The sequence below is a fragment of the Cherax quadricarinatus genome, chromosome 64, assembly GCF_038502225.1.
Source record: "Cherax quadricarinatus isolate ZL_2023a chromosome 64, ASM3850222v1, whole genome shotgun sequence".
NCBI classification, from domain to species: Eukaryota; Metazoa; Arthropoda; class Malacostraca; order Decapoda; family Parastacidae; genus Cherax; species Cherax quadricarinatus.
In genome coordinates, this window is record NC_091355.1 from 6,936,104 (window position 1) to 6,953,083 (window position 16,980).

At 40.3% G+C, this 16,980-nt stretch overlaps 1 protein-coding gene across 5 annotated transcripts in view; it reads right to left on the minus strand.

The window, feature by feature from the left end:
- Nucleotides 1-16,980, minus strand: part of Kdm3 (Lysine demethylase 3) — a 1,464,865-nt gene that overhangs the window by 166,216 nt on the left and 1,281,669 nt on the right. For all 5 annotated transcript variants that reach the window (XM_070098742.1, XM_070098744.1, XM_070098743.1 and 2 more), the window contains one exon: nt 10,457-13,376. In XM_070098742.1, the coding sequence (XP_069954843.1) occupies nt 10,457-13,376 (2,920 nt within the window). The remainder of the gene's footprint in view (nt 1-10,456; nt 13,377-16,980) is intronic.

Here is a 16,980-nt window from a genome sequence, read left to right on the forward strand (position 1 = left end):
CCATGGGGATTTGAGGAAATAGAAGGAATGGACGAGATTGGAGAAAGGGATTACATAGTAGGTACAATTCAGTCTGGGGGACATAAGGTAGTCATTGCAGTGATGTATAAACTGTCACAGAACTGCAGGAGGCCAAGAGAGGAATATGAAGAGAGCAACAGAGCAATGGTGGACACACTAACTGAGGTGGCCAAAAGAGCTCATTCGAGTGGAGCAAAGTTGCTGGTTATAGGTGATTTCAACCACAGGGAGATTAATTAATAAAACCTGGAGCCACATGAGGGTCCTGAAACATGGAGAGCCAAGATGATGGATGTGGTACTGGAAAACCAGAGAGAGACAGGCGAGGATGAACCAGCAAGACTGGACCTCGTGTTCACCCTGAGTAGCTCAGACATTGAGGACATCACATATGAAAGGCCCTGTGAAGCTAGTGATCACATGGTTCTGAGCTTAGAATACATAGTAGAGTTACAAGAGGAGAGGGTAACAGGAGTAGAATAGGAAAAGCCAAACTACAAAAGAGAGGACTACACAGGTATGAGGAACTTCCTTCAGGAGGTTCAGTGGGAAAGAGAATTGGTAGGAAAATCAGTAAACGAAATGGACTACATAACAACAAAATGCAAGGAGGCAGAGGAAATGTTTGTTCCTAAGGGCAACAGAAATAATGGGAAGACAAGAACGAGCCCTTGGTTTACCTGAAGGTGCAGGGAGACAAAAACTAAGTACATTAGAGAATGGAAAAAGTACAGGAGGCAAAGGACCCAGGAAAATAAAGAGATTAGTTGAAGAACCAGAAACGAGTATGCACATATAAGGAGAGAGGCCCAGCGACAGTACAAAAATAACATAGCATCAAAAGTCAAATCTGACCTGAAACTGCTGTATAGCCACATCAGGAGGAAGACAACAATCAAGGACCAGGTAATTAGGCTGAGGAAAGAAGGTGGGGTGCTCACAAGAAACGACCAAGAAGTATGTGAAGTGCTCAACATGAGATTTAAGGAAGTATTTACAGTGGAGACAGAGTGGACTCTGGGAAGACAGAACAGAGGGGTACACCAACAAGGGATATATGAACAAGTGTTGGATGAAATACACACAACCAAGGAGGAGGTGAAGAAGTTGCTAAGTGACCTTGATACCTCAAGGTGGGACTGGACATCTCTCTATGGGTCCTTAGAGAGGGAGATGGCAAATGTAGTCCCCATTTTTAAGAAAGAAATGAGGCACTAAACTACAGACCAGTGTCACTGATGTGTATTGTATGCAAAATCTTGGAGAAGATTATCAGGAGGAGAATGGTGGAGCCCCTGGAACGGAACAAGATTATAAACGACAACCAGTACAGATTCATGGAAGGCATATCCTGTGTCACAAACCTCTGGAGTTTTATGACAAGGTAACGGAAGTAAGACATGAGAGAGGGGGGTGGGTTGATTGCATTTTCTTGGACTGCAAGAAGGCCTTTGACACAGTTTCTCACAAGAGATTAGTGCAGAAGCTAGAGGATCAGGCACGTATAACAGGAAGGGCACTGCAATGGATCAGAGAATACCTGACAGGGAGGCAACAAAGAGCCATGGTACGCGATGAGGTATCACAGTGGGCACCTGTGACAAGCGGGGTCCCACAGAGGTCAGTCCTAGGACCAATGTTATTTTTAGTATATGTGAATGACACGATGGAAGGGATAGACTCACAAGTGTCCATATTCACAGATGATGTGAAGCTAGTGAGGAGAATTAAACCAGATGAGGATCAGGCAGGACTTCAAAGAGGCCTGGACAGGCTGGACATGTGGTACAGTAACTGGATCCTCGAATTAAACCCCGCCAAATGCAAAGTCATGAAGATCGGGGAAGGGCAAAAAAGACCACAGACAGAGTATAGGCCAGGCGGCCAAAGACTGCAAACCTCACTCAAGAAGAAAGATCTTGGGGTGAGTATAATACCAAGCACATCCCCAGAAGCACACATCAACCAGATAACTGCTGCAGCATATGGGCGTCTGGCAAACTTGATAATACTGTACACAAGGCTAGTTCCAGAGCTAAGGGGAATGTCCTATGAAGAAAGGTTAAGTGAAATCGGCCTGGCGACACTGGAGGACAGGAGGGTTAGGGAAAACATGATAACAACATACAAAATACTGTGAGGAATAGATAAGGTGGACAGAGACAAGACGTTTCAGAGACGAGACACAAAAACAAGGGGTCACAATTGGAAGGTGAAGACTCAGATGAGTCAAAGAGATGTGAGGAAGTATTTCTTCAGTCATAGAGTTGTCAAGAGGTAGACTAGTCTGGCAAGTGATGTAGTGGAGGCAGGCAGGAACCATATATAGTTTTAAGACGAGGTATGATAAAGCTCATGGAGCAGGGAGAGAGAAGACCTAGTAGCAACCAGTGAAGAGACAGGACCAGGAGCTGAGTCTTGACTCCTGCAACCACAATTAGGTGAATTAGGTGAGTTTAAGCGTCGTGGCATGGACATGTCCTCTAACAACATCTTGATTGCCATTAAGCAGGTGTGGGACGGCATTGATTTTTCAATCCTCCACAAGCTAGCCTTATCAGCGCCTAGGAGACTTAAGGAGTGAATCAAGAGAAAGAGTAATCCTATGAATTACTAATTTAGGTGAGGAACACATACACATTTCAGTATTATATATTTAAAACAATAGGTTACAGTGAGCAGTCTCGTTTTGTGTGTACATGCACATTTATGATGCCTAATCTATATACGGTGTAGTAATATCATGTAATAACTATAGTCAGTAAAATATTTCCAAAATAAACTTTGTGTGCCAATACGAAACTTCTTTATTTTATGAAAATAGTACTGAATAACACTGCTATTCTTTTTTTACATTGCAATTTGTAATAGGACAGTAATTGTTTTTTTTTGCCCATATCAATACTCAATTATAAGCCGACACCATTACTTAGCTTTAAGGCAATACCTATACTGATCCCCACTACTACTCGTAACATTAAAATTGACCGATACATGCTGATACCGACACCTATAATCAATTTTAGGCTGATACCTACCAATACTGATACTTTGCACAACCCCATTTGTAATTATTTTCACTGACCCATGCCCAAGGGATGCTTCTGAGAGTTAATGCCTCTGCTGTAAACAGTCACAGACCAGGCTTCCTGGTGGATCAAGTCCTGATTAGTAAGGCTGATATTGCTGGCAACATGCAATCCAACATACAAACCACAACCTGGCAGGTGAGGAACTAACTCGAGGAACCTGTCAAGTACCTTCTTGAAGACAGCCTGAGGCTTGCTTGTAATTCCTTTTATGCACGAAGGGAGGGTGCTGAAAAGTCATGGACTTTTGACAATCACTTGAGTTCTTAGTGTACTTGATGCTCCCCTGCTTTTTACTGGGGATACTTTGCACTAGAGATGTATCAGATGTGAAACTTTAGATATCCGTGGATGTGGATGCGGATGTGTATGAGGATGCCTTACTTATTTTGTGGATGCGAATGTAAGAAATTGTGTGGATGTTCCGCAGATTCGGATGCGGATACCTGTTTACAGTAGAATGCTGATGCGGATGTAAGAAATTGTGCAGGTGTTCCATGGATGCGGATATCCGATACATTACTGCTTTGCATCTGCAAAGGCTCTTTTTTCTCATACGGAGCAAGTTCAGTGTGCAGGTTTGGGACCAGTCCCTCCAGGATTTTCCAGTGTAAATTACGATATAACTTTCTCACCTACATTTCAAGGAATGCTGTTGTAGAAAGTTCAAGTGTTCATAGTTGTTCAGCTCTCTGATTTCAAGTAAATAAGCAGTGAAGGTTCTCTATGTTTTTTAGCTCAGCAATCTCACTTGCCCTGAAAGAAGCTGTCAGTATATTGCAGTAATCCAGGCTGTAGAGAAGAAGTGACTTGAAGATCAAGATTATCATATCATCTGAGGTTGACTGGAGGGACTGATTTATATCAGCTTGAAAATCACTGTACCTTTGACAAATGCCACTCATACAGAGATTCAGGCATCACAAGCAAAGGATGCTACAGTGCTATGGTTCATAGCGTTGCTTATATTGGATATAAGAATGAGAAACAAATGGAGGGAATACTGTACCTTGAGAAACCAAGCTTTTCACTGTGGCAGCCCTGGATTTCACTGTTTACTACTACAGGTTGGCCATCCTTAATCTGGCATCATCGGGGCCTGTAGGGTGCTGGATTAGTGATTTTGCCGGATTACGGAGTGGTTAGGTTAGAATACACTTAACCCAACGGCAATAATTACGCATCAACGATTTCACCCACTTTGCGCCCTATTTTTTGGCCCATTCCATTATTCCAGTCTACCAAACTCATAGCTATTTCACTAGTATTCCATCTATTCTGTCGACTGGTACAAGATACCACCCATTCATCTATTTCAACTACAAAATTAAGTGGTCAGAAATTGGTTATTTGGCCAACTTCACACAAGTTTCAAAACATGCCAATTTCAAAATACGGTCAAGAATAAACACTGCAGATATTCCTGGCACTACAATAACATTTTCTCTGTTCATGTGTCACATCTCCAGGCCCCTCTTGCTTTCCATTTAAAATTTTTATTCACACAAAAAATATTTACTGTTATGCAGACTACTGCATTATTGTAATAATTGTATAAATAATGTCAACCCATTCGTGACCGCGTATTAGACTGGCCAGTTGGACAAGGATGGTGACATCAATTGTTTACTCTTGAACATCGGCAAAAATCAAACATTTCCACTACTTTGAGCTCAATTTCAAGGTACTTTTCATCGTGAAACCAATCAAAATCATGTCTGCTTCTGTATATATCTTCCATTCTATCAAATGAGATCAAAAAACAAGAATACAACCATAAAAACCATACGAAAATACACCGCAAAGTCGCTGTTTTACACCACGGTCGCAATTTTATTCTCATTATGCACTGTGTGCTGCAGGATTTTTTTTTATATATTGCACACTTACCACACAGACCTATTATTCTCTTATGTGTAGGCCAAAATTTCCTGGTCACAGCTTACCTGAGTGAGCTGAGCTCATGGTGTCTGACAGAAGATTTCTTTTATTTGTTGGAACCATGGCTAGGGCTAAAAGTAAGCAGGTTATAACAATAAATGGAGAAAAAGAAATCGGAATCACTTATGCACCAAGTAGCACCACCAAACAGTAGCGGAAGGTTGGTGTAGCAACCCCAGAAATTTGAAATTATGCTAGCCAAAATTAGTGCCAGATTACTGATGGCTGACCTTTACTTTGTTCTATTTGTTAAGAAGTTATATATCCATCTGCCCACTTTACCATTTATTCCTTTTGCACACATTTTGTGGGTTATCACACCATGATTGCACTTCTTTAAGGCTTTTTCAAAATCAATTGGCAGTACATCAACATTTCTCTTGTCTTCCAATGCATCCAAGACCAAGACCATATCATAATGATCTAGCTACTGTTAAGGCAAAAGCAACCTGCTCTAAACCCTTGCTACCTTGGATTGTGTAACTTTTGTGATACATGTACCATGTGATTGGCAATCATGCTTCTCAGGACCCATTCAATTACTTTGATGATGTGTTGTTTTACTGCCACCTTTGTGAAGTCTGGCAATACTGGTGGTTTTTAATGACAACTGTCCAGGCTCCTTCTCCTTTTAATATTAAAAGCCTGAGATAGTGGTGTTTTGAAATGTTTTAATGAATATGGGGTCTGGGCCTGTGGTAGAATGCATGGACATGCTATCAATGATTTTTTGAAAAGTAAATTGAGGATAAGGCTACACCATAAAATAGTATTTCATGTGAATCCATGTGAAGGCTACAAACATTGCATCTGACTACAAAACGACTACTAATAAATGGTATTTTACTATCTTTCTTCAGTTTGATACCCTGCACATCTGTAAACACAAAAAATGATATAATGCCAGTTGCTGTGCCAAGGGTTTGTTGATGGGCCCACCACTTGCTTTGACTCCAGTCCAGCATGAGTCTTAACCCTTAAACTGCCCAAACGTAGATCTACGTTTTTTCAACATTTGAAAGTATGTAAAAAAAGTAGATCTTTTTTTTTTTTTACATTTGAAAACGTGTAAAAAAACTTTGATCTACGTTTTTTTTTTTATATTTGCAAATATGTAAAAAAAATGTAGATCTACTTTTGGAGCACTACGCATGTGAACATAGATCTGCTTGGACAGTTTAAGGGTTAAGTGGTAATACATTTTAAGCATTTCTTGCCATTTTTTTTCCACTTCCTGGCACTAAAAGCTATAATCAAGCAACCCTTGGAAGTTTGGTTAAAATCTGCCAGATAACTTGATTAATAACACCATCCCTTTGGGCAAAAATATATGCAAGATCTGGAGCAACATCTGCCTTTATTTAAGAGATTTTTGTCATATCTTCTTATGGTTGTGTATACAAGCTCCCTTTTTGTTAGTTTCAATATCGGTGCTCTGGGTTCCCAACAGGTATAATTTCCAGATCTATACGAGAGCCGGAAGCAACACATCAACAGCGTCAGCACTGATAACAGTGCTATCACTAGCCTCATTACGACCATCAACAAAAAAAAAAAAATCAGGGTCACCAGTGCCAAAAAAAAAAAAAAAAAATTATGATCACGGTACCAGTGACAGGACCATCAGAAACTGCACCAGTATTAGCTCCAGACCCACCATGACCAATGGTATCAGACACAAAACTTTAAGACAACAGTGGTGTCATTTCTTTTATATGTCTTGGCTTGGTGGACCGTGCCAGATTTATCATTGTCTCTGTTGACAGGTCTTTGCACAGTTAAGAAAGCCAGTCATGAATGATTCCTTGTTTGATGTAAGGATGCTGACCAGTGCTTCTGTAATCTTTACAGAAGCACTGGTCAACTTTTGGCTTTTTCAAATACAATGGACCCCCAGTTCTTCACTGGTGCAGAAATTGTGCAATTTGGATTTCGAGCACTTTTTTCGGTGAAATTTTCCCCCAGGTTTCATACATCCGCTCGGAAATCATCAGTATCAGACACATCCACCCACCCAGGATGCAGCTTCTCATGCATACCACACTCAGTCTGCCTGTGTCTCTCCATGCATTCCTCTACTGTTTTTTTGTGCCGGTTTATTGATTGTGACTGTGAAATAAGTACCATGGGGCCAAAGAAATTTCAGAGTGCAAGCCCTTTGGTAAAGAAGGTGAGAACCACGATAGAATTCAAGAGAGAACTCATAGAATGAGTTGTGAAGTTTTGTGGAGAAATATCACTACCACCCTCTACAAAGGTAAAGGGTGGTAGGGATTGTGGTAGTAGAGGGTGGTAGTGGTTGTGATGGTGGTAGTGATGGCGGTAGAGGGCGGTAGTGATGGCAAACAATTGAGAAGTTGTTGTTGGCGTGGATCAACGAAAAACAGTTAGCGGGAGATAGTGTTGTGGAGGCAATAATTTGTGAAAAGGCAAGGCAGTTGCATGCAGATCTCGTAAAGAATATGCCAACAGGAGTCTTCAATAAAGGTAAAAATGATTTAAATGTTCATTTATCCATTAAAATTAGTGCTTTATATTTATTTCTCATTGTTTTCTGTGTGTAAAACTATAGTTATTCTCTATAAAATGTATTGTTCGTTAATATTTTTGGGTGTCTGCAACGGATTAATTAGATTTACATTATTTCTTATGGGAAATATTACCTAGGTTTTCGTCCAGTTCAGATTTCGGCTGACCTTCTGCAACGGATTAAGGCTAAAAACCAGGGGTCCACTGTATCCAAAAGATACAGTGATACTGCATTCCATTCCTTCTGTTTTCATCAGACAGACCAATACATTCAAGACGTATTCCAGCTCTGCATATCTGGCATACGTATATAGTAGATAGATCATGCAACTGCTACACTGTGGACAGTTTTCCTGGCTTTTCTATAGTTCTTAAGGGTTTAACCCTTTCAGGTTCGAGAGGCCCTCCCATAAACTTGTTCTTAGGGTCGAAAATTTTTTGGAAAAAAAAAAATATTTTGTGAAAAGGCAGAGAATCTTTTCCCAATCATAATGACACCAAAGTATGAAATTTGATGGAAAACTTACGGAATTATGCTCTTGTGAAGTTAGCGGTCTCGACGATGTTTACGTATCGGCGATTTTGCCCACTTTGAGCCCTATTTTCGGCTAATTCCAGTGTACTAGTCGACAAAAATCATAACCGTTTTGCTAGAACTCCATTTTTTCTATTGAATGAGTACAAGAAACCACCCATTTACCGATTTCAACTATCCAATAAAGTGGTCAGAAATTAGCAATTTTGCCAATATCACACAAATTTCAAAAGATGCCAGTTTCCAAATAGGACCCAGAATAAACAAGACAGACATTCCTGGCACTAAAATAACATTTCCTCTGTTCAACAGTCACGTCCCCAGGCCCCTCTTACATTTCTTTTGCTTTCCACTTTGAATTTTTATTCTGACAAAAAATAGAAGATTTACTGTTATGCAGACTACTGCAGTAGTGTAGAAATGTATAAATAATATCAGCGCACTTGTGAAAGAATATCAGATTCACCAGTTGACGTATATTGGATGCGTGGCATGATTTGTTTACTTTTGAACTTTGGAAAAAATCAAACATTTCTGTTACTTTGAGCTCAATTTCAAGGTACTTTTCATTGTGAAACCAATCAAAATCATCTCAGTTTCTGTAATATGTCTTCCATTCTATAAAATGAGACCAGGAAAACTATAATACAACCATAAATATCATACGAAAATACAATGCAAAGTCGCTGTTTTAAACCAAAAACATGGTCAAAGTTTTTGTTATTCTCATTATGCACTGTGTCCTGCAGGATTTTTTTTATACTGTGCACACTGACCACATAGACCCATTCTTTCATATGTAGGCCTACCAGCTTTCTCTCGCTAGATTTGAAGGCGCTAGAATTTAGGCGTACTAGTACGTCAATAACCCTGGTGCGTAAGCCGTACTAGTACGTCGGAAACCCTGAAAGGGTTAAATGTGGTTGGTGGTAGGTATGGAGGGAAGGGAATGCATGGATGAGTATGGAATGATGCTAGTCGAGGTGGTGGGTGAATTTGGTGGTGGTGGTGGATTTTGTGACTATGGTGTAACGGTGGGGTTGTGCATCATGAATTGTCCAAGAAAAATTGCATCCTTCCCACTATTCCACTGTTCTTGATATCACACTTTCTATGTGATATTTTCCTTCAGTTCTTTGATATACAGTGGTCCCTCGTTTTTCGTAATTAATTCGTTCCTGGAGGAGCTACTACAAACAAAATTTACGATTTGTGAATCAATTTTCCCCATAAGAAATAATGTAAATACAATTAATCCGTTCCTGACACTCAGAAGTATTAAAACAAAAAATTTTTTTACATGAAATATACATGTAGTACATAAACAATACAATGGGAAATGATGAATGAAACATTAACAGCATAACACTTACCTTTATTGGAGATTCTTCTTAGTGTATGGGAGACTGGAGGAGGAGAGAGATTGGATTGTTTACAGTTTGGAAGGGGAATCCCCTTCCAGCAACACCTCAGGTACCAATTGCTTCTCTGGGGTTGCTTCTCTTCTCTGTTTCTTAATGCCACTAGGACCACCTTGAGAGTCACTCTAGTCCTGTCTCGCAAAGTAACTGTGGAGAGAGCTCTGTTTCTGGCGTCTCTTTAACACTTCCCTAAAATGGCCCAAGACTTTGTCACTGTACATATTTCTCACCTTCTTTACCACAGGCTTGGCACTAGGAACTTTCTTTGGAGCCATGGTAGCTTATTTAGTACTTGCAAGCACTAAAATGAGTGGAATATTATGAAATATTTCGTAGGAGCATTTGAGGGGACCTTCACTCACTGGTAAACAATGCCAGACTGGCTTGGTAGGGAGGCCTCCCCAGCTCACACCGTGCGTACGCGTCCCGGACGAACTATTATTCGCGAGTCAACCTATGAAAAGCGAGTCCATGTTTATACAAAAATACCCCAATGACTGGCGAAATTTACGATTGCCGAGAACTACGAAAAGCGAGGGACCACTGTATCTATGAATAAATTGTGTTAAAAGTAACCCGTCTTGGATTTATACAGAATTACTCGCATAAAACAAAAATGACCAATAATGATGAACTAAATTTCTTTTGGAAATATTTTACAAAATACAGTTATATATTACTATGCTCTACTACTTTTTTCTTTTGTGATATTTCCCAATATATTCAACTCTTATGAACCCACTTCTTTTTAAACCTGCATTACTTATCATAACTAATTTTTTTAAATATTAGTAGACTACTTAAAATCTTAATGGCATGCACTTTGGAATTTTTTTTAGATCCTTTAAAAAAAGACATTCACTTAAAAACATTATATGGAATAAAAGATTATTTTAATATATAAAGTACATATTACTTACCTATGAAGTCTCTCCTGCTCAACACGCTCCCGATCCATTTCCCGAGCACGTTCCAGCTGAAGCAGTTCTTCTTGATGGTGAGGTAGAAGACCATATGCATGTGGTGGCAGTGGGGGTACTGGAGTAAGCTGCTTCCACACATCGTGAGAAATAGATGGATACAAGCCAGCAAGTGGTTGTTGAAGACCAGGAGGCAGATGCAAGGGTGGGGGTACACCTGCAGTACCTGCTCCAGGGTGTGTTGGATAGGGTAAGCCAGGAGGCAGACCATGTGCAATGGATGCAGGAGGTTGGCCATGTGAGCCATGGTGAGCAGGTCCGTGGGAACCACCAGAGCCCCCAGTTGGAGCTGCAAGGTGAGGGGGTGGCACCCCTGGATAGTGCTGTGACATGCTGGTGTGCTGCACAGAATGAATGTGACGCACTGTGTGCTCTGACTGAGACACAAGTGATGGGTCACGCCAAACACGAACAGGTTCCTTACGGTCTATGAAGAGTGAGGATGCCTGTGATGTCTTTGTTTGACCAGCTGCAGGTGTAGGTGTGTTGGGCTTCACTTCTGCTGAAGATGACCTGTCATCACTCAGAACTGAAGAGCGTGACACAGAACGCTCAGTTACACTCACACCGGAGTCACTTGAGCCGTCACAATGATCCATCCTGGTGGCTGTTGACGGGGTGCTAAGCTGCTGTGACTGATGTTGTTGGAGCTGGTGATGTTGTTGGTGATGATATGGGTGGGCCGGTTGGTGGTGCAGGGATGTGTGAGGTGCCCCGTCATGATGGTGCGGGGCAAGATGGGCAGGGTCGGGGTTGGCGGGCTGGAGGTGGACAGGGCTACGCACCACTGCCGTGATGCTTACAGAAGGTGGGGAGGCCACACGGGAACTGCACGTGGGACCTGGCCCGCTAGTTGCTGTAATGGTGACTGCCCGCCCGCTCACCACGCCCGCCACCTCTGCACACCCACGGTTACTATTAGTACTACAACTATTGTTACTATTACTACTAGAGTTCACCTTGAAGCTTTCTGAAGACCAAGTAAGTCCAGTGACATTGGATGAACTAACAATGGCACTGGTTGTGCCTGGCACTATAGACACACTAGTCACAGTCGACACTGTACACACTGTACTCACTGTAGTGGTTACGTCACACACTGCAGCAATGCTGCTGTTCACCACAACACTGTTGGCACTTGGGCCAAAATTGGCACTCTTAACACTTTTGTCATGCTGGCTAACAAATGCAGAACTATCACCTGTTGTTCGTATAACACCCGTGGTTTCTATCACATTCTCACCTAAATTAGGCTTCCTTACTACAGCAGTAGTAGTCACAAGTGAATCACTAACTGAAGTGTTGCCACACACACAAGTACATATATTAGAGATTTCTGTTTTGTCTTTATTTTCTTTTGAGGCAGAACACTCCAACGCTGCTTTAGTAGGCAATTCCTTGATAGTTTGGGGAAGTTTTTCACAAGGAGACTTGTCTTTTTCCACTAAGACTTTTAAAGTTACTTCTGACCTGCCCTGATTTTCATCCTTGATTTGCTCACTAGATGTAACTAACGAACTAGAAGGGAATATTCTTTTAGAGTTTTCCTCTTTGGATAAACTGGGAGTTGGCTGCTTTTTCGCAACTAGTCCTGTACTAGAGCTTTTTACAACAGTCTTCAAGTTTTTTTCAGCTGTTACTGAACTAATTTGGAATGAACTTTCGGAAGTCTCTTTATTTGGTTCAATTATAAAAACTTCATCGTTAAAAGAAGAGCTGCTTGTAGGTGGTACGACGACAGTGTTTCGGACATTTTTTGGACACGCCTTACTAATCTCGTCCTTTTCCTTATATAATTTATTGCAGGATGGAGCTACTCTAGTTGTAGACTCTTTTTTAATTATTAATTGTGAAGATATAGGTTTACTTGCTGATAAATCCTTTGTTAAATTCAATGCACTCTTCCTACTCAAATTTCTATTTTCAACTGTTCTCCTATTTGGTGGTGACTGATTCTGATGAAAATTAGTCTTCTCATAAACCACAACAGGATCCTCAGAATTATTAATAATATTTGTAGTAGCAGCCTCTGATTTGATATTTTCTTTAATAATATCTTGCTTAAGTGAAAACTGTGATCTTGCTTCTAACAGAGTCTTCCCTTTAATTGCAAGGTCAATACCACTACCACACTTGTTGTTTTTATTGGATGCTCTGTTTGGGCTATTATTTTTTCTTTTTTGACTTTTGATAGTACTATCTTCACAATTAGTACTATTCCTATTGTTTTCGTTATTTTTTTTGTTTTTATTCGAGTAAAGTGTTGTGGATGGCAATGAAGGCTGAGAAACACGGGTTACAGGTGATACATTACGCCATCTTTGTGAGGGTCGTCTGGTAGCACCATTGTTAGCTGGTACTCTCTTACCCCCTGAAGCTCGGTGAATGCCTAGTTTCTGGTGCCTAAGAGCTGCTGCTGCTGCAACTCTACGTGAAGGTGGTCGGGATGGTAGCTCAGGTTCTGGCGTGCTACTACTGCTCGTACTGGTACTGCTGGCACTGGTGTTACTGCCGCTTGTACTTGTATTAAAGCTACTACTATTATTACTGCTAACACTACTACTGATGCTTATAACATCAGAGTAACTATGTCCAGTGCTGAAGTTTTGTAATCTACTATTTCTATAGGGTCGGCGAATTGGGCGATGATCCGGTGTAGAGTTACCACTACTGCTGGAAGTGCCGTCCTCAGTACTATGCTGTTTCTCCAAGCGCGTTAGTATACGCCTAGGAGGATCTGGTGTGTGATGGCGTGGTCTGCGCTCACGAGCTGTGCGTGTCTCCTCTTCACCAGATGATGCTTCACTTGTTACACTTCCTTGGCCGCGTTTCCTCCACCGCAACCCTCCAACACACTTTCCTGCAAAAAACAAACATTATTAATAGTCGCAAAAAGTTTAATAGAACAGTACAGAACAACATTAGAACATGTATTTTACATAATAAAAATACACTGCTACAAATATTCAACCCAAGATGAAAAGTGTAATGTAACAAGTTTATTTGCTGCACTGTCAAACCATGGAATCTATGTTCTTTGTAATCCACATGATTCAATTACATCCTCTCCTCACTTAATGATGGAGTTCCATTCCTAAGACCATGTCGGTAAACGAATTCATAGCTAAGTGTGGTTTGTGTCAACCATCTTTGATATTGTTTTAATGTCACCTTTGCATCATTTAAAACATTTCTGGTATATTTTTCAAAGAAATCAGCTCTAATATACATTATTTAGGTATGCAAATTGATCAGAGCCTGTCATAAATCAGAGTTGTTGTGAGAAAAGGCTGTATACAGCAAGCCTTCTTATATATACAAGCCATCTTATAACACAATTTCACATTGCACAATTTTTTGGCAACACATTTCAAAAAGTGCTACCAAACAATTTTTAACACAAGAAAACCTTAATATTATGCTATACAAAATCTCTAAAAAAAAAAAAAAAAATGTTAACATGTAAAATGCTAGCACAAAAACACCATACATTTCTGTAGCCCAAGTTATGTATAAAATTTGCACATGGTACTGTTTTCCTTATGAGGCACAGCATTGCCTTACAGAATTAAAATATTTCATGGACACAGCTTCTTACCTCCTACTTACCCCCCTTCCCATAAAACCTATACCTATATTGTGCACCAATCTGGATATTAACCATGGCACTTGGCAGGAATACTAGGGATGCTGTAAATGCTAAGAAGAATAAGTACTAATCTATTGTGATGCTGAGAAAATGCGAGTTATAAATACTTAGAGGTAGTGCGTGCGTGATCCAAATTGTCCAAGTTTGGTGCAAGTGAATAAACTATTCGTAAAATTAAAAACCATGAGAAAAAAATGAAAACTTATGTAGTCAGCATATTGCACTCATCAATGTATGACTGACTGTGTTTTCTCAAGTACAGTGGACCCCCGGTTAACGATATTTTTTCACTCCAGAAGTATGTTCAGGTGCCAGTACTGACCGAATTTGTTCCCATAAGAAATATTGTGAAGTAGATTAGTCCATTTCAGACCCCCAAACATACACATACAAACGCACTTACATGAATACACTTACATAATTGGTCACATTCGGAGGTAATCGTTATGCGGGGGTCCACTGTACATGTATACAACATTCATCATTGTGTCTGTGTCTTCCTCAGCATGTAGTACTCATCAGTATGTGTCTGTGTAGTACCAAGTGTTACATGCTTAAAAAAAAAGTCAAGGACAGAAAACATGACAGAAAAGTTACATAACATCCAGACTGAGGAAAAGACTCAGAAAGAGGCTCCTCTTGGGGCTAAGATAGTTTATAAGGGAGTGTCAGCTGATCAAAAAGCCGTGCAAGTTACGACAACCTCTGACCCACTTTAACCTTTCCCAAACTTATACTACAAATGGTGACTTCAACCTTCAAACTTATACTACAAATGGTGACTAACATAATGTGAGGTAGGTTATACTGGAATAATTTTTATCTAATAGAGTTTAAAAGAGAATGCTGTGATTAACTTTGGAATTCTCTGGAACATAGCTCTATTTTTCCTGTAAAGTTTTCACTTCGCACAGCATGCTTTTTACGTCACTAATTGACAGGAACATAACCCTCATTATGAAAGAATCTGCAATATATTTTTCTGACAATCATTTCTTAAACAGCTTAATTTTTTCCTCAAATTTTATTGCAAAACCTATTGTCTTTGTTTAGCACATGACCCCCTAAATTGAATACTAACCACAAAAATTTGATAAAAAATTGTGATTTCCAAATTTCCTATACCTTTGATGAGTTTCCAGTCTTTCTACTACTGGAGCCTGGCCATGGGCTAGGTCATTCTTTCCATTCAGCAGATTACAGCACTATGTAGACACTATGTAGACCATAATTTTTCTGAAATTTAGTCATACAGACTACATGTAAAAGACAGAATAAGAAAAGTTTAAATAATTTACATAATCCATGCAGATGTGATCTAGATCTACAGGAATTTGCAAGGGCATTTACTAAATGTGACTATGGCATAGCATAAGTCATTTGGGAACCAAAATAGGTCACATGCACACCACAATAAAAAACTGAACCCTAAAATAATTACAAACACCAGTCAAACTGGGCAGAACCCAAATACCCAAACCAGCCACTTTACAAAGAAATGTAACTTTGATGAATTTTAAGAGTTTTCTATTCCTGGCCTTGGGCCATGGTGCTTGCCTGGCCAAGCTGGCTGCTGATGCTGGCAGCTTGCTGGTCCACACATCCATCACAGCCTTGTTGATCTGGGACCTGGTGAAGATACCTGTCCAGTTTCTTCTTGAAGATTTCTACGCTTGTCCCAGCAGTGCTTCTGATATCTTCTGGTAAATTGCTGAATTGTCTGGGGACAGAGATGTTCACAGTGTTCTCTTATTGTGCCCATGGCACCCCCAGATTTTCACTGGGTTTATCTGCACTTCCTTCCGTATGTCTCACTCCAGTATGTTATGGCAATGTGCAGAATTGGGACAAAGCCCTAAAGTATATATTATATATTATCATGACTCCAGGAATCAACAATAGCCTTTGCTTATCCTGATTAGAACTTGATGCTGAAGGGTTCTTGATCAAAGGAATTAGTGCCACCCTTCCCTTTCTTTGATCAAATCTGACTGCTTCCTATTCTCCACAAAGGTCACAAAGATACTTTAATCCCTAAGAAGTGCTTTAATTAGCAAACTCCCAGTGTATATACAGTAAGAGATATACCTCATGGAATATGTATCCCCTGCATAAGGAGCAGTTAATTATACCGAGGGAGCATGTGCACTGCCCTCACCACCCCTTTCATTCCCACGAACTGAGTGCAGCTTGCCAGATATTGCTTAATGACATCCAAAGCTCAAGAGAATTAAAGGAATTAAGCTAGAAGAAGCGCTACCTCTACACGGTACATACACCGGAAGATGTGTATTTGACTAGGCTAACACCAGACGAGCCTGGCCCATGGCCGGGCTCCGGGGGTAGAAACTCGAAACTCCTCAAAGATATATCAAAGGTACCATGCATTTACTTTAATCCCTAGTTTAGGGATTAGAGTCATTAGTATGCCGGAGTATTGTGGTCTTAATTAATGGCTCAGATACAGTCAATAGGTATTAGATATATAGAAAAAAAAGCTATTTTAGCATAAAACAAACTGGAACAAATTTCCAAGTAGCTTATTTGAAACGAATACCTTACTCGTAGGTAGCTTTAAAAATAGGTTGGACAAATACATGAGAGAAAATGAGTAGGTGTATGTAGGACCTGCCTAGCATGAACCAGTGCAGCTTTCTTGTTTTAACGGCCCTAACCAACTTCTACATTACCTCCTTACCTGCGTGAAGCCTGTGCATAACCCCTTCCCCAATTTCACGAAAACAATGACCTGACCAAGTCACACTTTTTGGAGTGTTAAGTAAGCGTATCCATTATAAAGGTAAGTGTGGGCGCG